The following is a 26,413-nucleotide window of genomic DNA, read 5'->3' on the forward strand; positions in this document are numbered from 1 at the left end:
TTTTCACCAACGCTAGATGCAAAAAAAATTGCTACTTTTGTATGAAATAGTGAAAAAATAAAACTGCATATTATTTACAATCATATAGTTTTTTTTAATGAGATGCAAATTGTAGTACAAAAATTGAAAACCCGCCTTAGTCTTAATTTAATTAAATTAAACGAAGAATTAATAATCAAAGATTAATAACAGATTTCATAATTCACTGTATTTTAATTTTTGCACAGTAAAAATGTTTTGAATACATATTTATTTATATATGTTTGATATTCTGCAGCGATTAAATTATTATTCATTTCTTTCACTATGCCTCGTAGCAATTGTTAATTTTCTGAATTCATTAGGTATTGCAGAATTGAAGTTTAAGTAACGCTTATTATTTAGAATAAAAACAAACCATGCCAGTGCACTATGGCGAATATTTCCATTTTTCGTAAATAAAGTCATTTTTTCAAAATGTTCAAATTGAATTTTTTTGTTTGCTAACATCTTTGGAATTCTTCAAACTGTAAAGTTGCATACCAAAAAATGTCTATAACAGACCACTGTTAAGCCTTACAGCTGTAAAGTCAGCTGTTACTGTCGAAAAGCTCGTGCCAGCAAATTGCATTTTTTTGCAGCTAATATTCAAATTTATATTGTTACAGCCTAAAACATTTTTTATACAACATTTTTAATAAGGATATCAATGGTACAGGCTTGTACTATATGTTTGTTGTACTAATATTTTGTATATGTGCGTGTTCTATTAATATTTTGTGAAATTAGCAAATGCCTTTAAAGAAATTTTTTGGAAAAAATATCAACTTTGCGTAGACATACAAATCATCAATTAAGGTCAATTAATATGGACGCATATGCATGCATGTTGTAGAGCTATTAATTGTGATTTAAGGGTATTAGTCTCAATGTGCACAAATCCCCACAACCTGAGAAACTTACATTTTTGCAAAGAACTTCGAGCTAACTTTTGTATTTTAGTGACTGACTTTTATCAAAACTTAGTATTTTTAAAAGTAAAGCTTTATTTTTATGTATTAAATAATAGTCAATAGATAATAAATAGTCAATATTTATAAAAAATTATAGATACTCAAGGTGCAGCTATATGTTAAAGTGGTCTGATCTTGATTTTTGTATTTTTTTCTGACTATTATATCAGAAGCGTTATATAACGCACAACTGGGTAGTTTGGTACGGATATCTTTGAAAAATAAAAAAGTTGTTCATACAAGAACATGTATTCATCAATTGTTCCTATGGCAGCTATATGATATAGTTGTTTGATTTGTTTCATTTTTTGGCAAAGTATTAATATTATAATTACACACAAAACTTGTAAGTTTGGTCCGGATCGCTTGGAAAACAACGAATTTACATACCCTAAAAAATTAAAAAAGAGCGGTGCCACGCCCATAATTTCCTATTGATCTTAGAAGACTAATGCAAAAAACTAGACCAAAATATCTCATTCCGTTTTTGCGTTATTAATTTATATTCGAAAAATGGGAATATTCCCCATAGTGCAGCGTTGGTGAATTTACTAGTAATTAATAATCCGGACTGACTGGTGTTCACCGGAAAGCCGTATTCGAAGGTATATGTTCTAACTGAAGTTTTAATAGCAATCATATCTTGTTCATATTTGGCAGTCAACTGAAAATGTTTGCGATTCACAAAATTGGGGAAGCAAAATTTTCCTATGCCTATTGCTGTTGGCTTTGCTTTTGCTATTTGTGGTTGTAACGAGAATCGTTGTTTGGGCAATTGGCGCCCTCAAAGGCAAAAGCTTGACAATTATTAAACATGAAACGAGGCAATTATGCCTGTAATCAGTTGGATTTCCATTACACAAGTCCTCTCCCTATATTTCTCTGTTTATATATGTGAAGAAGGATGTGGATATGTTGATTGGCAGGAATCCGCTTATCGCATCGTAGCTTAAAGCTTGCAAGCGAAATGCTGAAACCTAAAGCATTGTCAACGCGCTTTTTTCCAGCGCTTGGGCCTGCCTGACAGCGTTCATAAATCAAATATATATACTCTCCTTTTTTTTTTTTTTGCATCGCCCACGTTGTTGTTTGTCTAAATGGAGCTCAACAAAGAGGCAAACTCGTTTTTCATGGCTCGGCGAATGGTTTTTGGCGCATTAAGCGCCATTTCAGGCAAATTTGATCGTCCTTTTTGCTTGAAAATTGAATTTTATATTTTATGCGACTGCAGAATAAATTTTATGCGCACTGTGCAGTCGTTTTTGTTTGTCGAAATCAAAGTCTCCAGCGAGTGCTTGGCACACGAAATACGAGACGCGTTCTCATGTCGTAGCTTAGTCTTACAGCTGCCCATTACATATGTGCTATATGCCAATTATGCCATATGGACTTGAGCCAGAAAGAAGAAGGCGACAGTACAGACTGTTGCTATTCTGCATGGCCTGAACTTGAGGCAACTCACGAAAAAGGAAACTTTGCATAGTAATCAGCTTGACTATGTAGTATATGAGCCACATTTGAGCCACAGCAAACGTATTCCATTCCAGCTAACCACGTCTCAAACTTTGTCACAACTTTCCTGTTATTCTTTCATTTGACGCAAAATTGTTGCGTTATTTTTTCAGCTGCTGCGCTTTGATCAGATTAGCACGGCGCTTGGCAAGTAAGCAAACAAGTTATAAATAGCACAAGCTTAAGAAAAGCAAGTGCTTAAGGTTTGGCAATCCACAGAGCTGATAGCTTAAGCGTATGAAAATTGCCTTAAGTCTGGACAAACATTTTAACTTTAAGCACACATCCGCTGTGAAATTGTAGTTAGCAAAAGCTAACGAGTGACATAACTTAAAAATGCTATTAAATAATGGTCAACAAAAACTCAGCTGCATTTCGTTAGCTTTAACTGTTTGCTCTGCACTCTGCTGGATGCCCGAAAACTCGGACTTACTCAAAACAGGAAAGCAGCAAGGAGCAAGCAGGGACGGCATGTGTGCTGTTTGCTTAGTGCTTGGCATGTGGTGTACTCACCACAGACCCAGACAACAGGCACACGCACACTTGACACGGGGCAAGGCACGAGCACGAGCTGAAGCGCACATAAACGCACATCAAATTTGCATAATTTTGCGCAAAAGTAACATTTTGCAATAGAAACAAAAGCAGATGGCCGTCTGCCAAGTGGGCGGTCGGTTGGCCGCACGGACTGAAGGCGGGGCAACACGCAACAGGCAGTCATTTTGTGGACATTGAGGGGGCGTGGCAAAGCTGGTTGGCTGGTTGGCGAGAGGCTCTGGTGGGGAAAGTTGGCATTAGTTAGCAGATTTTATGTGCTATATTATTGCAATGAATTTGCATTTAACATGTGCGAGACAATGAAATCTGTTTTGATTAGGCAACGAACAGCTTAGTTATCGCCCCAAAACGTACAGCCAACGCGTCGTATGCGTAATAATGTTAATTTTTCTGTATTAAAATTTTTCATGAACGCACTGACGGCGTTGGTCGCGAGAATATGCGTGTGGCAACATATGAAATATTTGAAACACAAGTGACTAAGGTCGGTGGGTGGTGGGTGGCGGTCTGGTAGGTTTGACTTGACAGACTATGCGCGTGGGTGTAAACGTGTCACTGACTGACTGCTGCTGTCAAATTATTAAGTCAAAGTGTGTATAAAAGCAGCTTCGAGACTGGCGCTGAATTATTAGCATAGCTAAAAATACATTTTCATAATTTTGCACACACTGCTGCTGCCGTCGCGAGTTGACGTAAACGCTCTAAGCACATTTTTTAAGTAATTAGAAATATAAATATTTTAGACTGAGATGAGTTACTGAGAATTTATGTTCATTGCAGTGGTTAATCTGCCATTACAACTCTATTAAGATAGTGCAAATAGTGGAGCAACTAATAAGGACCGTAACTCTGTCCTTAGCCTGTTCCGTAATTAAAGTAAGTCAGAGCCCCAATGTGCAGCCTTCAGTATGCGTTCTGTTGGTGGCGTTACCTTGACATTGAGTGAGCGCCGTCAAACGTTAATGATGTGGTCTTAACTGCACTTGTTGAGCATAACACTGAGCGCTGCAGCCACACAGATTGCGAAATCAAACCACGCCGCACCGCACATTTTCCATTTACAGCCTTTGTAAGCTTGGGTATGTGTGTGTGTGTGTGTGTGTGCTTGTGTTTGTGTGTGGGTGAATGAGCTGTGCAGGGCGGGAATGCGAGCTAAGCTACTGCAAATCTCTATTGATTATTACGTTTATGTGTTTGCTGTAGACGAAATCAAACAGACGTTGCTGCTGACTCTGTTTCGGGACCGCTCCGACTGTGTGGAGTACAAATCGAAGGTGTAGCAGCTGTCTTTGATAGCAGGTGAATCAATATTTTCCAATCTAAACGCATGAACAGTTATTTTCCGTGTATGGGAGTGAGTGAGTCAGTGTGTGTGAGTGTGCAAGTGCGCATTTATGCGTGTATGGCACTTATGCTGTAGAGCAAACAAATCCTTTGGCAAACAAAAGGCGCCGCTGCTCGTTGCCAGCATGCGTGCTAAATGCTTTTTGGATTCGACATTGGCTAGAAGGAAATCAATGCAGCTTTGTTTCACTCACGCTTGTCCTCTTGCTACCCTTCGCTCTCACTCGCCCTCTTCGTTGCTATATTTATATCTATTTGGTTTGCTTTGGCGAGGCATAAAGAAAGCCTTGAAATTTGTTGTACTTTGTCTATTATATAATGCCAGCATATATAGGAGAAAGCTTATTACACATACGAAGACCAAATCATGACTGGGTTGCCTTAAAGATCATTCGTTTTCCACAACTGTGGAAACTTTTATTTTTCCCACTCAAAGTACTCTAACCCAGAGGCAGATATTGCAATTGAGTTGAAGCTTTGCCATGCGCGCGCGCTTGTTTGTGTAGGCAGCACATTTAATCCGCTCATTAGGCAACAGCTGCAGCAAGTGGCTGCTTCAAAGTATTTATATAAATGCTCGGTCATCGGGGCCACTCGAAAGGGATAATACGACTTTTGGACGTAGCTAGAAGTTTGCTGAGCTTTAGCTCCTGCCATAAATTACGGATTTTATGTCGCTCTACGAGCTGCAGAGACAACACAAAGGCAGGAAGGAAGCAAGCAAGGCATCTAGCTTGCCTTGCATTCTACACGCCTTTGTCTGCATCCCACGCTCAGTGGCATCCTTAGTCTGCTGTTAAGTGTCACTTTGTGTTGCATTCCTTAGCTGCACTTTATGGCCTGCTTGTTAAGCTTCTGCTGGCATTTACAGCACACAATATAAGCAGCTGTCATTTGGCATGCCTCGCTGCACCTAGAACTTGCACTTGCACTTGCGATTCCCATTTCCACAAGTCGTGCACATTTTCAGGCCCGCAAAAGTATGCTACAATTTTTTTCTTGCTTTGTACACCGCACTTGCCGCTGGCTTATTTATTTCCACACACAAACAAGCAGATAGATAGACAGACAGAAATACACATGCACACACTAAGGCACAAGCCGTGCCTTGCCTTGCTTTGCCTTTCTTGTGCCTTAAGTAAACATTATTAAAATTGCCAACGCCGTTGCCAGGCAATACGAAAATAACCAAAGAGCTAGCAGCAGCAGCAACAGCAGCAGGACATCAGCCCTTCGCTGCTGCTGCTGGCCTTTGTAGTGGCAATGGAAATTGTCATGTTCATGTACGATATGAGAAAATGTTCCACTTTCAACCTCTCCTGATGCACACATTGAAAAATATGAGGCGTCATCATAGCCAAGGCTGTTATTATTACTTAACCTAAGTGGATACACACACTTGTACGCTCACAGCTATATGTATGTGTGTATACTTGTTGCTGGAGCTGGCTTTGTATGCGTTTGCCAACTGAAATCCTGCTTGTGCGCTGATTATCCTTTTTTTCGCTGGGTTTATTAGAAAGCTGTCAGTAACTCTCAGCGCGCCTCGCCGCACACTTGACATTTATTTATGCAAAAATGTGAAATCATTTGTGAAACTTGCTCTCAACGCACAGCAGTCACCACCGAGTCCAGCAGCCATAAAGTGCGGACACTGAAAAGGACACCACAGAGCAGCAACTATGGATAAGCGTATAAAAACAGGACACAGCCCATAGAAAAAGGGGTTCACAAATCAGTTTTTTGCCCACCGCATACACCAAAGAGTAAAGGCCAAAAAAATGTATATGTGTATAAAATAAATGGAAAATTCAGTGTCAGAGTCAGCTGCGCCTCGCTCGCGCTGCACGTAGTCAGATGCAGCTGCACTGTCATTGTGTGTGCGTGAGTGTGAGTGTACGTGCTAATAACTTATCATTAGATTAAAAACTTTAATGCCATCACACGCTTGTTTGTCATGCCTGAGATAACGTGATATTTTCAAGCTTTTAATAACTTTGCATGTACGTGCAACGCGTTTAATTTGGATTCTTTTTTTATTATCCTGTCGAGGCTGCATAGACTGCGTGTAATGAGAGCAGGAAACGTAAATTACACATAAACTCAAAGCAGTGTTCGCTTGCTAGTGAAGAAGAGAGCAATGCTGAAATAGGCTCATTCTTTTGAGAAATTTCAGCATACATATCCCTCTCTGGTTGACATCCGTTGGCAGGATGCACAGGCAGAGGCTCATTAGGCAGCATACTAAGCACACGAATATGCAAACTCAAAAGGTTCCAGCTTATTGCTCTATTAGTAGAAAGTAATCGCAGGCCCTGCTTGAGTGATAAAGTTATACCAGAGCGTAGGCAAGGACACGCCATCGAGCTTTGAGCCCAGCAAAATGCATGAGCGCATATCGGGCGCAAATATCTCTGGCACACTTCACTGCGCTTAGACAAACACAGCAGAGTGGCGACAACAATAACGACCCTGGCAAATAGCTCTATGTGTATGTATATGCAGAACGTCTATAGCTTCATTGTTGATTGAACAAAAACAAGTTAGTATTGAGGCAAGTGGGAAGTGGCAAGTGCCTACGTGGCAGCGATCTCGATGAACTTTCGCACAGTCACGTACTGTCTGCCTGTCCATACAAGCGTCTGGCAGGCCAAGTTGAATGAATTTTCGGCGTTGACCACCCCATAATTTTTTTTGTTTTATGGGCAAGTTACAGGCTCGTGTTTTGGACTGGACTGGACTGGACTGGACTTGAACATGTACTTTTCATATGATGGAAACTTTAGACTTCAGACTTTGCTAACAAAACTTCTCAATGCTCTTTGTGTAATTTATGCCCTTTATGTTAAGTTGTTGTGTGCAATTTGCCAAGGACGGTGGATTCTCGACTCGACTCAACCGAACACAACGCGCTGCTCTTGACATTGACAACTTCCGCCATTGTCAGGCCTAGCTAGCTGGTTGGCTGGCTGTTCAGCTGTTGGGCATTTTCTAATTTACTAATTTAAATCAACTTGTGCTGCGCTAAGCCAGAATAAAACTTTGACGCAAGAACTTTGTTGGCTTTGAATGGGCCACTCGGAACATAATGAGGCTGTCTTGTGCCAAAAATTATGACAACACTATCATTAGTTGTCCAGCACAAGCAAACAACAAACAACACAGCAGCCAACAATCATCGCATTCTAATTGAAGTACGCACTCTGAGACGTCGCTGGCGAATGATTCATTGTCTGCTTACCAAGAGGCTGGTCTAGCTCAGCTCAGCCATAGTTGACAAACTTTGATAATTACGCGAGCAGCGGCAACTCACCAAAACTTTTACCACTCAACCAAGAAATTAATGTAGAAAAATATACATAAGCAAATTCTCATAGAATTTGGCTTGACAACTCAACATTGTGACTTGAATCTATTCCATTAAATTTTACCCCGAATCGCAATGGGATGAAATTAATTTCTATAATTGACTTTTTAATGCATTCGTACAAATAACTCAGTTTAAGTTACATTCGTGAGTTATTTAACCAAACGGTCATTAATCGAGTTCGCTTAATGGCATCGTACTTTTGATTTATGTGCCGCTTTGCGGCTTCGTGTGCGACAGCTGCCAAATGCCATGTGCACACACTCAGCCAATGATTTTTATCTCATTTTGATTTCTACCCACATGGCGTCTGAAAACCTCAATAAATGTAAGTCTCGAAAACAAATCAAGCTAACAGCAAACGCAAGAAATCAAGCGAGTGGATGTGGATGCCAAACAAAACAAAAATGATATCAAATCGTGCAGGTAATTGCTAAGCCATGGTCGTCTAAAGCCGATTTCCGGTTGTGTTTATAAGCATGGTGATTAGTTTGCTTCAATGATTGGCTTTCAGTTTTGAGATTGTTGCTTACGGCCCTTGGCATACCACAAGTTGCTTTATGCCCACACAAATGCGACTAAGTAATGGCATTATCTACAAGGCAAACCACAACAATTAAAGCTTCTTCATTGCCATTATGCTTGCCAATAGATGTGCCTTGTGGCTCAATTTAAATTGCCGAATTTAATAGTAAGCTGACTTTGCTCGGTTGTCGGAACTCGCTTGTTGCTCACTCTTTCCAGCGAGAGAGAGAGAGAGAGAGCGCGTATTGGATTTGGTGTATTTGATTAATATCCATGTTAAGTGAATTTACAAGAAAAATGATTTCCCAATGTCAGCTCAAGACAGCCGACCACGCGTCGTATGCGCAACATGTGTTTGAGAAACACACCCCGTTGCGTATACGCCATATTGTGAGTTGACTTCAAAAGCAAATCGTTTGTACATGTTTTTCCAAGCTATGGCCCTTAATAACATCATAAATTATTATGATTGATGTTGATTTTAATGGTGTCACATAATCACAATTACCAACGTGCTGCAAAATAAGCACACAGACACACACACACTCTCGGGCGCTCGCGCTGTTTCTCTCTGCTGGCGCTAATTGTCAGCCTAGATGAATATAAATTAACGCATGACTAATGCATAATTAAGGCGGCAATCACACAAAGCCACATTAGCTGCACTTAAATGCATTTGCAAATGTTAGCCACAATTAAATATTGTTGGCCAAATAGATATTTACAAACAAAAATCCAGACTGCCAATCATTTTAAAAGTCAGAGAATAAACGGAATGCGAGCAACAATCAAATGAATTCATTATTCATTTAATTGCATTATTTATGTGAAAGAAAGTATATTAAATGCGAGCATTAAGTGATTAATCTGGGAAACACTGACAGCTGTGAAACGACCGTGGGGGCTGGATTGGGTTGGGAAATCGCAAGTGAAAATCTGTAGTCAGACCAGGTCACTGCAGCACTAGAATCAAAACCATTTAGCCAACTATTAGCCTGTGTGTGTTTGTTGGCTTGGCTCACGCCCAGCTGCATTTGACATTTGACCTTCAAAGCCCGCCACTCAGTCAACGTCTACAGCAAGTAAATATTGCAAACAATACGAATACGAGCGCTTGTTAAATATTGCATGAATTACTATAAAAAAATTGCACATGCACACACACACAGACACACGCAGAGACACACACTGCGACTGTCAGACAGAAACACAGACAGACTGACATAAGTATTGCAATTTATTCACTCGAACATTTGTTGTGGCGCATGTAAAAAAATGTACAAAGGACAGCAAGAGGCGCCTTACCGCGCACTGATACAGACACAGACACAGTTTACAACAACAACAACAGTAACAACAATGAAATAATAATAAAAAAGCAGCGCAGAGCCAGAAGAACACCACAGGATGCGAAACTTAGTGAGGCGCTGCCAAGAGACAAGAAGTCACACCAGAGGAAGTACAAAATAAGCGCTGAAGCTCTGGAGTATCCATGTAACCACACAAGCAAGAACAGTTCAAATATTTGAAAGTATAAACAGATCTACAAATACACACACACACACACACACACAAGCACAAGCAATTGGCTGACAAGTCAATTGTCGTCTTTCAATTATTCCTAGTACAGTTCGTCTATGCAATATTGAGAAACATTCTTGTCAGCGATCAGTGGTCAGTGTTAACAGATTTGTTTATTTAAAGGTAGATATAGCATATATAATATTGGAATTGATTTTAAAGTTTCTAAATAGCCTATAGCCTAAAGTCAAGCATACTTTAAAGTTCATATAGCATATTCTAACAATAAATGATTTCGTGACTTTAATAAAACATTTTAAAAAATTACAATATTTTGTTAGTTTGGGAGTTTGGAGAATTTTAAAATATTGCAACTCTTACAAATTGCCAAACAATATGTTTGTCTTGTTAAAAGAAGAATAAATGTTTAAATACATAAATGGTTTCTCTTCTAGAACATTTACTTTTATTTTACCTTATTTAAGTTGTGAGCACTCAATAGACAGACAGACATTTACCTATCCCTCACCTTTGCCAAGTCTGTAAAAATTTGTGCAAGCTGCAGCTGCCCGCTGTTCCGCCCAGTTGGCCTCACTTGAAATGCATTTTAAACCTTTTGCATATTAATGGAAATTTATTTAGCTGGCGCACATATTTTTAATTGACTTTCCTATGAAACAAGTCGAGCTGAGAGCTAACGACAACAACGCGTCGGTCCTGGCCTTGCTAAATCCGTGTATGACATTGAATTCACATTAAATGCGCTGCTAAAGTTCAGGCAGCCGCAGCCAAGTTGACTTGTTTAGCCAGAAGACAGTTTGACATTGTTGCTGACATTGACATTGGCATTGGCATTGACACGGACTATGCGCTGTATGCGTGGCAAACGGAGCCTCTAACGAAGATGCCAAATGAATAATTAATGCCATACTTTGGCCATAACCTTTGCCCATCGAGCGAATGCAGGCAGTTAAACTTAGGGCCAATTTGAAAGCCTTGTTCGGTATCTGCGCCGCAGTAGACCAAACAGTTTCTTAAAAGCATTATTGCTATTTATATTGTCGTGTAGCCTGGGTAATTAATTAATTGCGGTCAGTTTTTTGCCTTTGGAAGCAAGAGGCGACAGCACTTAACTGTCATTAAGCCCTTTTTTGTAGATCTGCGCGCTTCAGAAGATTTTCTTTTTAGCGCTCTAGCAGTTCGAATTAATTTCTTGTCGCAAGTTACGCTAGAGTGCTTGAATTTGATTTAATTAAGCTAAATAAATCGAAACCTGTGACTTTTTTCGCACGTTATCGGACAGGCTAACAAACAAATTGGCTGGATTTATATTTCCGGAGTCGCCGGCGGCGTCAAAGCGTTGAATTTCACGCATTCCAAATGAGCTTTGGTGGCGCGAGCTCATAAAGACGACACAGCCACGCACACGTACGCGTGCATAGGTCATTGAGGACATTAATTTAGGCACAGCCTTTGCGTGCGAGCGCGTCAACTTGCAAGTAAATGGCCAACAGGCCAGCACATTGCAAAATTTTACATGGTTTTTATATTGGCCATATTCAGCTGATTTCATTTTATTGCGCACGCCGCCGCCTTGGGGGAATGTTTAATGTCCAAAGCTTAACATAACACGCGGCGTATACGTAATGTGCTGCTCAACAGTTGCCAAGCGCATTATCTCCGGCTGAGGCTGCAGTTTCTAGGTTAACGCGTATGAGTAATGCATTTAGTTGAATACGCCCACAACTTTTATATGCTCTCAGGCCACTAATGCTCAGCGTTATCCGTTCATCTAAATTAGACCAGCACACCTTAGCTCTGCTGCGGCGTAATCAAGCAAGCTCGGACAACACATTTGGGGACAAGCTGATTGTTCAATGCCAGTGTAGTGAGCTCATAATTTATGTGTGTAGCAATAAGTCACAGAATAAACAACAAAATGTACTGTAAAATTGCTGTTAGTGGTAAAAATGAAGACCGTATCTAGGCAAACAATGGAAAGTCATTAGTGAGTCGAAGTCTGCCAAAAATTGAGTGTGGAGCCAATGAATTGAGTGAAGGGCAAGCTGTAGTGCAGCAAGGCAACAAAGCATGCCACACACACACAATTACATTTTGTTGTGAAGTGAAAACACTTTGATTTGATTTCAATTAAGATGAAAGCAACAGCTCAAGAGCAACGGCAACAGCTGCGACAATTGCTGGCTCGACCGCAAGGAATACTTGAGTTTGAACTAAGGCCTTAGTTGGCGATGTGGCCTGGCTTTGTGCACGACTATGCGATGTGGCATGCTGATTAAATGTCAGTTGCCAAGCGAAATCAAGGAACATTTGAATAATTAAGTCTGAATTCGAGTCCCAGTTCAGTTTTAGTTTCACTGGAGCCTTCATTTGCTAATTTAACCAATTTAAACGTTGCGGCGCGTTTTCGGTTCAGTTACAGTTACAACAAATGGCGGCTGACAACACGCAGCTGCTATGCACAATTGGCCGTAGTTCCATTTCATTTGGATGGCAGCTACGTGATCAGCGTCAACAATCACTGACTGACTGACTGACTGGCTGGTTGCCTGCCTGCCTGCCAGCTGCTGCAAGTTATGCGTCAATCTGTTCTGCCAAATCCAACAAGACGGCAATTAAATTGTGTATACATAACATGAAAATCGCAAACAACATTCAACTCTTTGCCATTTTGCCTCTTTAATCAATCTTAAAGGAATATATGCATGAGTTAAGTTCACGGCTAGAATCAATACCTGTCGCTGTCAAGCTCAGTGCATTTGCTAAAAGCTAGCACAGTTAACGTTTCAGCTTCATTTAAAATTGCTAGGCCTTAATGGCCATGTGGCTTTCAATGTCATGCTAAAAGTGTTAGCAGAACAAGCAGAAAGAGCAGCCTGATTTTGTCAGTTGTTATTTGAGCAAACTATTTTTGGCTTGAACGCTTTGACAAATAATAAACTTGGCTAATGAGATTTTGAGTGCACAGCTATGCTCAAAACTATTAATTAACAACTTTAAGGACGCACCACAATCTATTTTAATTGAGTTTAGTATTATGCTTAGACTTGATTTACATTTGATCATAAATACAAGAAGCATCGACAGCTGCGCTTAGTCGTGGCTGTAAATTTAGCATTCATCTTATCTGACAGAGCGTCCTCTGCATGCAGCCAGCTGCATTCGCCAGGCATCAAAAAGGAGCAACAGGCTAGCCACCCGCCTGTTTGAGCTCCCCAATGCTTGTCCCATTGTTGACAGTGCTTTATTCATGTCATTCAAGCTGTTGTTGGCCCACAGGCACGCTCTCTGCCATTGCCAGTATTATTTATGAACTGTGCAACGATTTCTCAACTGCAATTTGAGCAGCTTGGACTTCTACTAACTACCGCACATTGTGAGCTTTTGTCATATATTTATCGAGCTGTTTCGCTTCATTTGCTGGCTTACAATTCATTTTGCCATGTTGTGTCCCCTGCACGTTTCAAAATTATAACTCACTTTGACACTTTATCGACGTGGGCTGCACACCATAAAAACAATTCCTGTTTCGATTTCGACTCGGCTGTGCATGACCTTCTGGCGTGTGATAAATCATGCTTGGTTTTGGCTAATGCACACATTGTTCCCACACACTCTGACCTTTAATGCTATTGGGCAAGCCGATCAGTTACGTATTAGCATGCAAAGGACGCAAGAACCTGCGGCTCGGAAACGCCCTGAGCTCGTTCTACCCAATTTCGCGCTAATTAACTATGTGCCAACCAGAGCAGCCAAGTTTGCCTGGAACTTTGCCAAGCAGCCTGCACTCCCATCTCTTTCACTTCCTCTCTCTCAAAGGGTGTGTGTGTATGTGTATGTGTGTATTCATGTGATTTCATGCTTGTTGCCTACAAGCAGAAGCAGCAGCAGCAGCAACAGCATCAGCAGCAAAAAGAGCTCGAGAGCCAAGGCTACAATTTATGAGCACATCCTTCCGCGCTAAGCCTGTGTAAGCAACAGCTCCTGCCATCGTCCTTGTGCTCAGCATGCAGTGGGCGGAGCAAATAAGCAAACAAACACTTGTAACAGTTCGCCTTACATTTTCGGGGGCAAACGCCCCAAAAATTGTGCGATTGTGCGGCAAGTGCAGCGTGTCGCGAATTGGATTTGTCACTCTGATTTGCGCGCTGCATGCCACAGGCGGCTGGAGACAATGTCCTGTTGACGGCGTCTTGTGGCAGCTTCAACTAATTCTTATTTAATTTTTGTTTTTTCGTTTAATGTTATTTCGAAAGTTTTTGCAAACTGAACTAATTTAGCAAGTCAAAAATTTAATTTGGCGCTAACATTTCCCCATGTCATTGCCAAACTCTTTGGTATCTCAGCCAGCTCTGCTTGCCACTTGGCAACTTGGCAACTTTTCAACTGCGCTTCGATAGCTTTTTATGAACTTTCGCTATGTGCTGAGCTGCTATGAACGCCACAACAATGCTCAGTACCGAACAATTTCTCTGCCATAACAAAGTTTCTTCGAAGCTGGAAGCTTGTATTGAAGTAGCGGCTTTAATTTTGGTAACTCCAGCCACATGCATGAGAGCTACAAATTCTACGAGCTTCAGACTTGCAGTTGCCTGCAAATCGAGCAAGCAGAGCGCACAACAATTGAATTGCTATGTGGGTCATTTGATTTAATAATTGCAGTCCCAGTCGAAACCAACCAACAAATATATATAAATACTACGTAGGGTAAACGGGAATTGCCGTGAATGCCCGATAAGCTCTGCGGCGCACACAGGGCTGGGCGTTAGCAAAGGATTTGTTCGGATTTTACTAAAAGCAAAACTGCTGACAATGACGACGAACAGAAAACCCACGCAGCAGTTGATCGAAGCTTTAAATTATCCAACAACTTCAAGACACAACTCGATTAAAGTTAAATGGGTTGATTTTACTTGTTTTCATAAAATAGTAAATAAATAGTAAACTTTCTTAAAATTATAAAATTAAATGATATTTCCTATAATTTATTTATTTTAATTTCTCATTTATGAATAGAAGTTGTTCTTTACTTAAAGAGTGAAAGCTTAACCCACTTAAAGGCCATAAACGCAACTATTATAGCGGTCACTTTCCACTTGAAACTCACAATAGCTTTGAGTGGGTTGCATGCAATGCGACTCTTATTATTTACGCCTTATAAATTTTGCGGCTTGGCTTTTCAGCAGCATGTCAAGCAAGGCACAACCCGCATGCATGTGTATGCGTGTATTTGAATGAGGGTGAACACCATAGATGCTTATCGAATGTAAAATTATGGGGTACAAGTTAAAAGCACGTTGTAATCCCCAGAGGATTAAGCGCACGGATTGCGCAGAGTGCACTTATTATAATGTTTCATTGTTTCTTCTGCTTTCAGCTGTTCCAGCTCAACAGTTGTGAATAATGGCCCGCATTAATTAAAGCTGAAAACAGCAACAGCGCGATATTGCAAACAACAAATAAATCAATCAATCAGCGACAACCGCCAACGAAAGCAACATGTAGTGCTGTTGGCCTTTCAAAAGCCAAATATGCTGTGAATATATATGGAGCTCTATGCGTACGCATTCAACACGCACACAAATACAATGCCAATGCCTATTTACATGGCGCATGACAAATGGCCATTTGTATTCAATCAAATTGAAGCGAACATACGACATGCACAGCCAACATGGACAAAAGCAACAGCAACAGCAATGTAACTTAAAGCGGCTTAAAAGCGCAATACAAACGTAAATATAAAGTACACGCATACTGAAGTAAAAAAAAAAAATCCAAAGCCAAATAAAATATATATACATTAACTGGAACAGGCGAGTGAGCAACACGGCGTATGCTTGATTAATTGTATTTTAAACACAAACAGAGAATAAGCGAAACGCAGCCAAAATGTTGCCAACAAATGTGATGACGTTTATGAAAAAGGTAAGAGACTTTTTCCAATTTAAAGTTGCATCCATAAATCAGCTCATGCTGAAAAAATGGTTTTAATATCTTGCCTGTCATTGTTATTGGCAGCAGCGCGTTATTTATGCCATTTTTATTATTCATTTCCACCTTTCAGTTATTCAATATATTTTTTGTAATTATACTATGTCATCTCTGAAATTTTAATGAGCAAACAAAATGCAGCGTAAAAACTTTCTGATAGAAAATAAGTTGCGTGTGGCCGACGCTGCTATGCGCTTACAAAAGCTTTTTGCTATGAATGTGAAAGTGCGTTAGCGCACTTTGTGATTTATTGACAACACTCTAAGCATAGTACAGTATTTTGAATTAAAATTCCCTCGCAGTGTCAGACCAACATAGTTATATAAGCATATGATTTTATACTATATTAAGGGTTTTATTGCCACCTGTCAGCGAAATCAGCCATCAGCTGCCTTTACTTTTAATCCAATTCGCAAACAGGGATCAGCAAAGGCAAACAACGCTAAATTCGCAAAAACTTTTTAATTAAAAAGTCCTGTAAATACTTTGAACGCTTCGCTGAATTTGTGTAGGTTTGGTTACGTGCTTATGACGCCAGAAATATGTATTCATAAAAAATATATAAGCCAATGGGGCTGGCAATCAAAGCGGTTCAATTGTTTCAAATCACCTGGCCTGGGGGCAGGAGGCAACACTTTTTTATATTTTCCTTCCTTTCTACTACGCGGAAATGCGAGAATCAAACGGAGTCTTGCGCAAGCACTGAAAAGCCAAAAATAATGCAGAGCAGCTTTATTTAAAGGACATGCCAACGAAAGGCCGAAAGAAGAACCCAAACAAAGAAAAGTGTAAATTCCAAAAGAATTCTTACTTAGCACACGCACTGTAACAAATTTGTTGTAAAGTTAATAAAAAATACAGCCAAGCTGCTGTGAAATAATAAGCAGGGACAACAACAACAGCAAACAGCTTTGACAAGCAAATGGTAAGCAGCCCAAGGCTCCAAGATCTGGATGCCTGCCATGCTTGTAAAGAGTTAAATTGTTTGCAACTGGTTTGTTTTTGAAGAACTTTGATTAGACCAAATGAAGCACGAAATCAAAGCAAGGCTCGTCGCCCAGCTCTAACTCACGCGAATGATGTGCTGATGACATCTGTCATCAAGTCCCTTCTTAAACAAAGATACATGAATATAAATATACATATACATACATCGGTATGTGTGCTCAAAAGGATTGAGCAAAAGTTTTTCTATTTAAATACCAAGCAGAATGTTTAATACAGCTCGGGTCTGTATAAAAAGAACACAACAGCAGACATCAAACATAATCAGTCAGTCGTAAATGTGTTAAATAGAGAGCGCAGTCCAAGCTCTGCAATTTATGCGCACTCATTTACCTAATTTGTTCTCTACACCTTGGCCTTATACACACAAACACTTGTGCATAATAAAATGTAGCTAAATGAGTGCAACAACCAGAACTGTGGTCGTCTGAAGCTTACATATGTTTGTGGTCACTGCTAGGAGCACAAGACTCACCTTACGTTGTCCACGTTAGAATATATCCAGAGCATGGATACCACAGGGAGCTTTAAAGCTGCACTTGGGCTACAAGTGCCAAGTTGTTGCAATTTATTTTGCATGTGTGCAAAAGAGGCAAATCTTTCGCACTTGGCCGTTCCAACATTAAATAAATAACGTAGCTATGCAAGTACTTGACACACTTAGAAAATAGAGTGGTTGCGTTGCCCTGAGATTTAGTTTGGTAAAATGCACATCTATTTTTGTAATCCTTAGTACCTATTATAAAATTGCACAATATCAATTTTTAAGTTTATATTTTACGCATAGGTGTAAACTACTGTTGGAGCAATGAACTTATTCGACTATGTACAAATAAGTAAGGAATACAGAAAAGGCAATGACGATAGCGAAAATCTAAAGTCAGTCTTCCTTGTCGATCTGCCTAGATACACCAATCTTGGTAAATGGCTGATTAATAGATTTGATAAGGTACAAGATTTCAGTAATGTAGTTGACAGAACGTTTTGTGACTGTCACTTTATGTATTAGGCTTAGCCGAACATCAAAAGAACCATAAAAATCCAGCATTTTCTGCTAAACATTAATTTTGGGTAAGACAGCAACTTACTTAGAAAATAATAATCATCAGGAAGCCACAAAATTCGTAAGAGCTTTTAACTAAATAAATTTAACTTTCTGCTGTACATTTGGTTAGAAATATTAATGTGCATTTCATAATATTATAATAAAAACGAGCACTTTAACCTTTATGAGAAATTCTATGTCCATAGCTTACGCATATTTTCTGCCTTACGATGTTCAATTTAAAGTATTTTATCTTTATTTACTTTATTTTTTTATACTATGTAACTTAACTATACCTGATTCCAGTTTATTTCGATGTTACTTTTACTTCAAGTTACACCGATCTAAGAGTAGGAATAACGTATTTCAAGCACTGACACTGACATTTTCGACTTTTACTTTTGCTTTCTAAGCCGCTGAACACAGTCGACGCTTTGAAAAATTAAAGCTAATCACTGAGTTTGAGACTGATATCATCCAAAATATAATTCAAAATAAGCGACACCAAAGCGATTTTCTCTGATCTGACAAGCTGTTGAGCTAAATAAATCCAAGCATATTATATAATTATCGACAACTGTTGCCTACTGCACACTCGTTATGAAAGGCTGCTTGCAAATGCAAATGTTATGCCAACTGTTCTCGTTAGCACATCATACTAAGTTGACTGGTTATGTCGACTGCTTTACGGCCGTAAAGTGTGTGCGCATACGGTGGATTATCATCAGCGTCTTCTGAGAAAATGAGCTCGTATAAGGACGCAAAGTCGTATTTTCGGCACATACTTAAACGTGAAACTATTCGGGGGTCTTGAGCGCTCTGCACACCTCTATCATAGTCGACCCAAACAGGAATATTATAATTAATGACACAATTAACATGGCAATAATTGCATGAGCACCGAGACCGTGACGCACACACACAAACGGGGCGTTGCAGACTAAGGCAAGTAGTTTGCTTGGGCTTAAGAAAAATGGCGCCAGACCACCGAGCACATAAATTACATGAGCGGCGGCGGCACTCTGAGAGGCGTACCAGCGACAAAGATATACGAGCATTGAGCGGCACCCACATGGCTTTGCACACTAAGCTCATGCACACAGATACGTAGATATCTGCAACATGAATATTACCTTGAGCCAACTTCAAATGACATCATCAAAAATGTAGCGCTGGCTGAGCACAAAGCGACCATAATCTGACACTAGGCGACGCTTAGTTGAGCCTCCGCTCGGACTGACTGCCAAAACACTGGTCTGTCCGTCTACCGTCAGTCCCAACAAGCGGCGAGCAACAAAAAAAAAAAAAACACTGCAGCCAAAAGCACTTAGCGTAATTTGCGCTGTCTCTGTATCTGCGTTAGAGCGAGATCGCAATATGTTCAAGCGAGCATGTGAGTGTAGCCTTTATAGGCAAGTGCGACGTTTGCTCCGGTTTTGACGCTTTGGCAAATAGAAAATTTCCACTTCATAAAATGCTGACAACGCAGAGTATGTTTGTATATATTTTTCCTTCTGCTCTTAGGGACACCCTCTGTTGTTGTCCTTAATTTAAACACAGCTTTGTCAGCTCGCTTTGGCTGCTGTTGGGCTGTACATGGTATGTACCTATACCTGTGCATTAAAAAGAATGACGGCAATTTTTGGAATCCCGTGAAACGTTAGCGTTGCTTAAACAAAAATTACTCGCCGCATTTTACGATTTCTTGGCAATTTGTTGCGCCTCGGCCACTGCCTGTTCAGCTACAACAGCAAGAAATCAACTAAACGGTAACGCGTTTTTTTAGCAGACAGTCTGGTAAGCCACACGGAGAATGACGCTGCATGAGTTGGCAGGCTGCAAATAAAATTAACAATTGCGTCTGTATTGGGGGGAAACAGCTGCGCAGCATCTAAAGACTGTAATAGTATCTTAAAAATTTATTTTTAAAACAATTTTAGCAAGCTCAAGAGAATGAATATCGCTTTCCGAAAGTGAATTTTTGCTCATAACCATAAATATTTTGTAGCTGCCACAAAATGAAAACTTTTAGTTCAATACTTGGCTAATATTTCACTTTCAAATCTCTTTCTCTTACACAGATGGTGGCCACGGATGAGCAGACGCATGAGCGGCAGCAGCATGCAACAGATTCGGGTGGTGGCGCTTCCAACACGGGCGCTCTTAACAAAATGAAGGCAACGCTCTCCTCATCGCTGCTAACCGTGACCGACAAAGGTAAGGAGGTGCAGGCACTTGGGCCGTAAGTGCAGAGGAATTTATGGCATGATATTTTTCATCGCATACAAGTGCACATAAAGCTGCAGCTATACTTTGTGCAAGCTTTTCTGCAAGCAATGCCAAAGCCAGTTGACGTTACGTATACGCAGCGTTGGCACAAAACTTGCGCTAAGTAAGGCGCTCAAACTGCACGCAACTTATAACAATAGCAAAGCCAAAACAGCAACTCGTTGCCTCAACAGCAGTTTAAAACCAACACTGCATGCAGAAATCTTGCTCAGTGGCAAATTGAATTATGCAAGGGTCATCGTGCCCCATTGTATTACACAGTCATTGGCATTGGTATTATCATTTCCATAGCCATTGTTATGTTATAGCTGCTGCTGTTACTGCTGCTGCCATAAATGCGACCCAGCTCCTGCTCAGTAGATTTTTAGTGTGCAGCAGACAAAATCCAATGTCAATAAACGGAGCAACAGTGCAAGCAGCTGCCCCGATTCGAGCTCGCCCATAAGCATGTTGTGTTGACTTTAGCGTGTTTCATTTTTATCGCAGTCGGTTACACAGTTGCTTTCTGATTTTATTGCGGCCACAACAGATTTATTAGTAAGTAATGAAATGATATTTTATGTTATTTATTTACTCAGTCCGTCGCCTCGCCCTATTCCCGAGCCTCTTCCCTTGCCATAGCCATTGCCGCATGCCCTTTGTTTGTGCTTCTGCTTGTGAACATAATTTGTGCAAATATTTAGCCACATTCTCTACACTTTCTACCTTCCTTTCATTCACGCAATTCTCAATGCCAATGCCAATGCCAAGGACTCATAATCAAGCGCATGTGTGTACTTCAGTATGCAGCTTGCGGCTAATAAGCGAATAATTGATGCCGATGGCAATTGAAATATCTGGCATTGTTATAATATTCCAATTAGTAAATGTATGCAAAATTGAATGCAATGCTAACAATGGTAAATATGATAGATATTTTACAGTAAACTCTATGTAAGAGACACCTTTAGTTTTCTAGACAAGTTTTGCATAAGCTATTAGAATTAAATTTTACCCATTTTATTTTCCCATTCAGAATATAAACATTGGGTGTGAAAGCTTTGAAATGAATCTGTTGTTGTAACAAAATTCCTGTTAAGGATTAACGCCGTGTTTATTTTAACTTGCAACTTATGCTGCAATTCCTAATTGCAATTCAATAAAAACTTAAATAAGCAGAAATTCGTAATGCTAACATGATTGTATGCAAATTACATTTGCCACTGTGTAAGCGAATTTATATAACAGTCAGTAGCACTATGCGTTAAAAACTTTTAAAGTTTATTTTAAGAAATATAATAAAAGGCAAAGCGATGTGGAACGAACACGAAACACACGGATAACTTCAGTTGCATTGTGCTGCTGTTTAAAATTCTTTGAGTACACACTTTTTGCACATTTGTACGGCATCAAGAGTGTGGAGCTGAAACTGTGTTTGTGTTCGTGTATGTATGTGTGTTGCCAAAGGTAAAATAAATGTGCAGGTCCACCTGTGCGTATGGGCAACGCGTAAAACAAAAAAAAACTCTTTGTGCTTGCTCCTAGACTGTAACTAATGAGAGTGTGAGCTTTTCCGGCCAAAGGCAGACATTTCTCTTCGAGCACGAGCACGAGCTTAACAAGTAAATTTAGGGCACACTTAAGCAAGAATAAAATTTTGAGAAATGCTAAAAATATGTCAGCTTTTTGCCCTCCGTGCATGCTATAAATATAGATGTTGATGCCAGCTCAGCTCAGCTCAGCTTACAGTTTCTAGCGCTAATTGCCTAATTAAGGAGCCCGCCCTCTCGTCGTCGTTTCTCTTGATATTATCGCTGTGCTTGCTTTGACTTCGAGCTTAGCTTGTCAAACACCCAGCGATGTCAGCTATTTCCGTTCGGACTCTAATCGCGCCCATTTTATTTTATTTATCGCTTTTGTCGCCGACTCGCCTGTCACGTTGGCAATTTGCGAATGAATTAATTATGAAAGCAGGTCACAATCAGCAACAAGTTAATTAATAAATCTGCATACATGCGGCGGCTTTACCCCATGCCAGCCAGTTGTGTAAGAATAGCTGAAAGGCGTGGTCAATAAATGCAATTTGTGGCCAGTTGGCCAGTCCACCTGTCACTCAAGCCACGCGCCTTGTTTAATCTGCGCTCAAGTCAACATTCACTGAACCGTAGCTTTTGTTCTCGCTCTTATTTTGTTGCAGTTAATAAAATGTCGCCACGCCCCTCGCTGGTGCCCACGGAGGCGGATACCAGTGGCAGCTACGGCTCGCCCAGCTATCAACAGCAACATCAGCACCAGCAGCAACAGCAGGAGGCCAACACCAATCTGAGCAACAACAACAATAGCACGACAGCTGGAGGCGGTGGAGCAGCGGCCAAACAGGAGCCAGGCCGCAGAGCCGGGGCTTGCCGGGTGTGTCTCAAGTCCTTCAAGCCGGACGACTACCACAAGACGTGCTTCGAGTGTCAGCAGCGTGTGTGTGAGGATTGCGCTAGCTATAGCAAGCTCGAGGAGCATGAGGATGCGGTAAGTGTGGTAGCTTCTTGTTTTGTAGTTCGCTGCACAATGCAGTGCGCGACCAAAAGTTTCCAATCCACTAGGCAATGTCCATTTGTAGGCGGGGCAATAAAAAAATAAACACTTTAGCTCGCGGCGATTAATTAAAGCGAAGGAAAACAGTGGGTAACACACACTTAAGTGCACGTGTGTGTGTTTGTGTGTTTGTTTGTATTATTATTCCAAACTAAAGCGCGGCCAATGATTGCAAGGAGTGGTAAAGGTGGCATTGGCATACATTAACCGCTGCCTGCACACAAATCAGATTACACTTAGCGAACCAGGCCAGAAGCAGGAGCAGCTCGAACAATAGACAACAATTTTAGCGAGCGCCTTGTCCGTGCCAGTAACAAGATAAAAGCCATATTAACGAGATTAAATGACGACCGCCACACTATTAAAAGGGGGCCCCGATGCCTTCGGCAGGGACTTGCAATCGGCTACTCGGACAGCTGCCAGGCTTGCGTGCGAGCTGTCCGCTCGTTCGACCTTGCTTTCATTAGGCGTGGCCGCGCGCCCATAACTACCGTTCAGCATTCCAAGTGTTCAAACGTTCAAACGTCCAATCGTCGTTGCGTCAAATCGCCCACTCGTCGCCTATTGGCACGCATATTTCAATACAACGGATAATGACCATGGAAAAGGCAACAATAACAGGGAGCATCAATGCTGCAACATTGTCTTGTTGTCGTGTTGATTTGGAGTTGTAGACAGCTGCCTGGTTACGCCCAGCGCATAAAATTTAACGTTGGTCCGTCAACCGGCCACTTTGGTTAATTGAAATTGATGTCTGTGGGCGGATATTTAGACATGTACACACACACGCACACGCACTTAAAAACACATACACCTACACAGCAAGCAGACACACACACCCACACAATCGCATGATTGCATTTGTGACCACACAAGCGTAATTATGGCCAGTTGTAGTAGTAGTAGTCGAGCTGACCGCAACGTGGGCCAAACTATTGTTATTCATATGGAATAGCATTGGACTTTGATGAATTTCCAGTTATGCAGCTAAATAGAATTATAGCTGAATAGATGAATGTGGTGAAAGCAATTAGCAGTGATAATCAATGCTGCATAAAAATGCAATCTCTTGGTAACGTTCGCAATTCGTGGTTGCTTCAACAAATATTTCAATGCTTCACAATTCATTGTTCATTAATTACTATAATCAAATATTTCCATGAACAACATTTCTGGGAAATACTACTATAAATCGCGTAAATTAACAAGTTTACCGCTCACAGCATAACTGTATTTATATATATGTATGTACACTTTTTTTTTGCTTTTATTTGCACTCAAAGAAATTCGAGGAACTAGGGTAATTGGGATATGCATAGAGTAAATATTTTTAGCTTAAAATGCAAGCATAATTGTAAATTATAATTTTTATTTTAATAAGCACTGGATACATTAAACCCAGTACATAAATTTCCACCAATGGTCTTTTAAACAACGGTTTCTATAAGAGTTAGAAACATAAACGTAGGTCTGGATATGCCTCAAGTAAACCGAATACGCCCACAGAACTCAAGAAGAAATAGCAGGCTCAGCTGTGAAGATATAAACTTACGTTTTGGTATATGCAGAGTTCATAATCATATTATCCTGTGCTGTTTATTTTATCTAACAAATGTTTTTATAACACAAAGTTATTATGGGAATTTATCAATGTGTTTGTATTATTCCATAAAAAGTTCTACTACTTTCTATTCATGCGACTAAATTCGATTTACTTTTTTTTTTTTAATTTTGTATGCTAGTCGCCAAGTAACATATAGTAGTTCTAAGTCAACATCTGGTTTGTAGGTAAAACTTTATAAGAAGTCTAATACTTGACTTGACCGACTGGGCCTGACTTTGTGTAATTTATTAAATATTATTGAAACATTATGGTATTCCGAATCATTTTTTATTCAGAGTATAAAGTATATCGGCTGTCCCATCACAATGGTTTGAAAAATTAAGTTTAACTTTTCGCTTAAGCTCATGCTAGCTGCTTGACATGCAGTTCTGGCAAGTGAAATGTAGTTAGTAAATCAAATGTCAAAGTGCCAGTGCAAGTTGAAATTGTATTAGTATTCAATATACTCAATGCTGAGGCATTTCCTGCAAGTTCTCTCGTTTACACTTTTGCACATCCATCAAAATCGATTTCCTGGTTATGCATTCAAAGTCAGCGCACTCAATTGAAGCATACAGGCAGCCGGGCTTTTTCGGTTGGCTCTGCGGCAGCATGGACAGCGAGTAAAAGCATTTAGTTAAAAGCCACCAGGCTTTGATAGTGCAACTGCTGCTATTGTAGTATATACACTGCATACATGTGGTAAGGTTTATAGCAACAGTTGTAGTTGATTTCTCGGCGGGATCGTGAACCTGAGCTGGGGCCCTGGCTGTAATTACAACTCACGCAACTGAGCAAAACAAAAGCAATAAAACAAGAGAGCAGCGCACCAGCTGTGGCTATTACTGATGCTGTTGCTGTTGCTGTTGCTGTGGTTGCAGCCACTGTTGCAGTAAGCTCGAAGCGCCACAGCACGATTCATGATTATAGACACACTCGCTGCAACTTAATTAAAATGGTGCAACTTCCGTTGCAGTCCTGGCACATGACCGAATGATGGCTGCTGCTGCGAACGCAACAGAAATCGCTGTGGGCTATTGTAGCAGAGAAATGTGTGGTTTGGAAATGAGACTAGTGATGGATATGTAACGGGCATTGTTCGGGTGCCTTAATGAAAGTGAGAATGGGAAATCGGAAGTACCCAGCTGTGACTACGTTTTCCTCTCTCCCTCTCCCTCTCTCTCTCTCTCTCCTTCTCTCTCTCTCTCTCTCGCTCTCCCATTCTCTGCGCTTTCGCGTAAACAGAAATAGATTTCTGCCGCGTTGTGGCGCCGCATGCAGACCACAAGGTATCAACCGCAGCAACTTTTGTTCAGAAAGTAATTATTATTTATTTTCTCAGGCCACAACAGCAGCATAAACACCAAGAACAACAAGTGTGTAACATAATAAGATTTTCTTTGACTTTAACTAAACTAATAAATACTAAGTAGTGTGCAGTTCTCAACCGCAAATAAAGCTTTACGCTTTGCAGGAAATTTTAATTACCACTGCGTATACTTAATATTGGAAATTATTCTATTGCAGAACATGTGGCGATGCAGCGTTTGTCGCCGCAAAATGGCCTCGCGAGTCTGCATTCCTCAAGACTCGACGGACTCCACACTGGATGTGCCAGTGCTGGAGGCACTGCAGCGTCGACACTCGGACGCTAAGCTGGGCAGCAGCACCCAAACATTGGCCCCCAGCAACGGTTCCGCCTTGGCACCACCACGTAGTCCCGAACTAAGACGACATTCAGATGTTTCGCCTGCATCCCTGAAGGAGCTAGAGCGAGTAAGTAAACTGCTATATATCCCCAATTCAATGGTCTCTTGAACACATTCGTGTTATTTGAAAACGACTCCTTCATATTTAAGCAATATATTACATAATATGTGATTAATTGCAATTCAAGTTTGCAAAACCTGTCCAATTAAAGTGCGATTTGAATAGAATGAAGTAACACTTATCGGTACATTTACAATGAGTGTTGTGTATTAAATTAATTTATAAAAAGACTCTAAGCTGTTAACCATCAACTGTCTGACACTTTGTCTAACATTCTGATATGCTCTTTTCGAGCAACT

At 40.5% G+C, this 26,413-nt stretch overlaps 1 protein-coding gene across 3 annotated transcripts in view; it reads left to right on the plus strand.

The window, feature by feature from the left end:
- The window catches only part of LOC108600198 (regulating synaptic membrane exocytosis protein 2), a 55,287-nt gene that overhangs the window by 5,566 nt on the left and 23,308 nt on the right, over positions 1–26,413 (plus strand). For all 3 annotated transcript variants that reach the window (XM_017987610.2, XM_017987609.2, XM_017987608.2), the window contains exons 2-5: positions 15,218–15,768; positions 19,966–20,101; positions 22,350–22,675; positions 25,872–26,120. In XM_017987610.2, the coding sequence (XP_017843099.2) occupies positions 15,733–15,768; positions 19,966–20,101; positions 22,350–22,675; positions 25,872–26,120 (747 nt within the window). In that variant the 5' untranslated portion in view covers positions 15,218–15,732. The remainder of the gene's footprint in view (positions 1–15,217; positions 15,769–19,965; positions 20,102–22,349; positions 22,676–25,871; positions 26,121–26,413) is intronic.

Source organism: Drosophila busckii, chromosome 3L (assembly GCF_011750605.1).
Source record: "Drosophila busckii strain San Diego stock center, stock number 13000-0081.31 chromosome 3L, ASM1175060v1, whole genome shotgun sequence".
Classification (NCBI taxonomy): Eukaryota; Metazoa; Arthropoda; class Insecta; order Diptera; family Drosophilidae; genus Drosophila; species Drosophila busckii.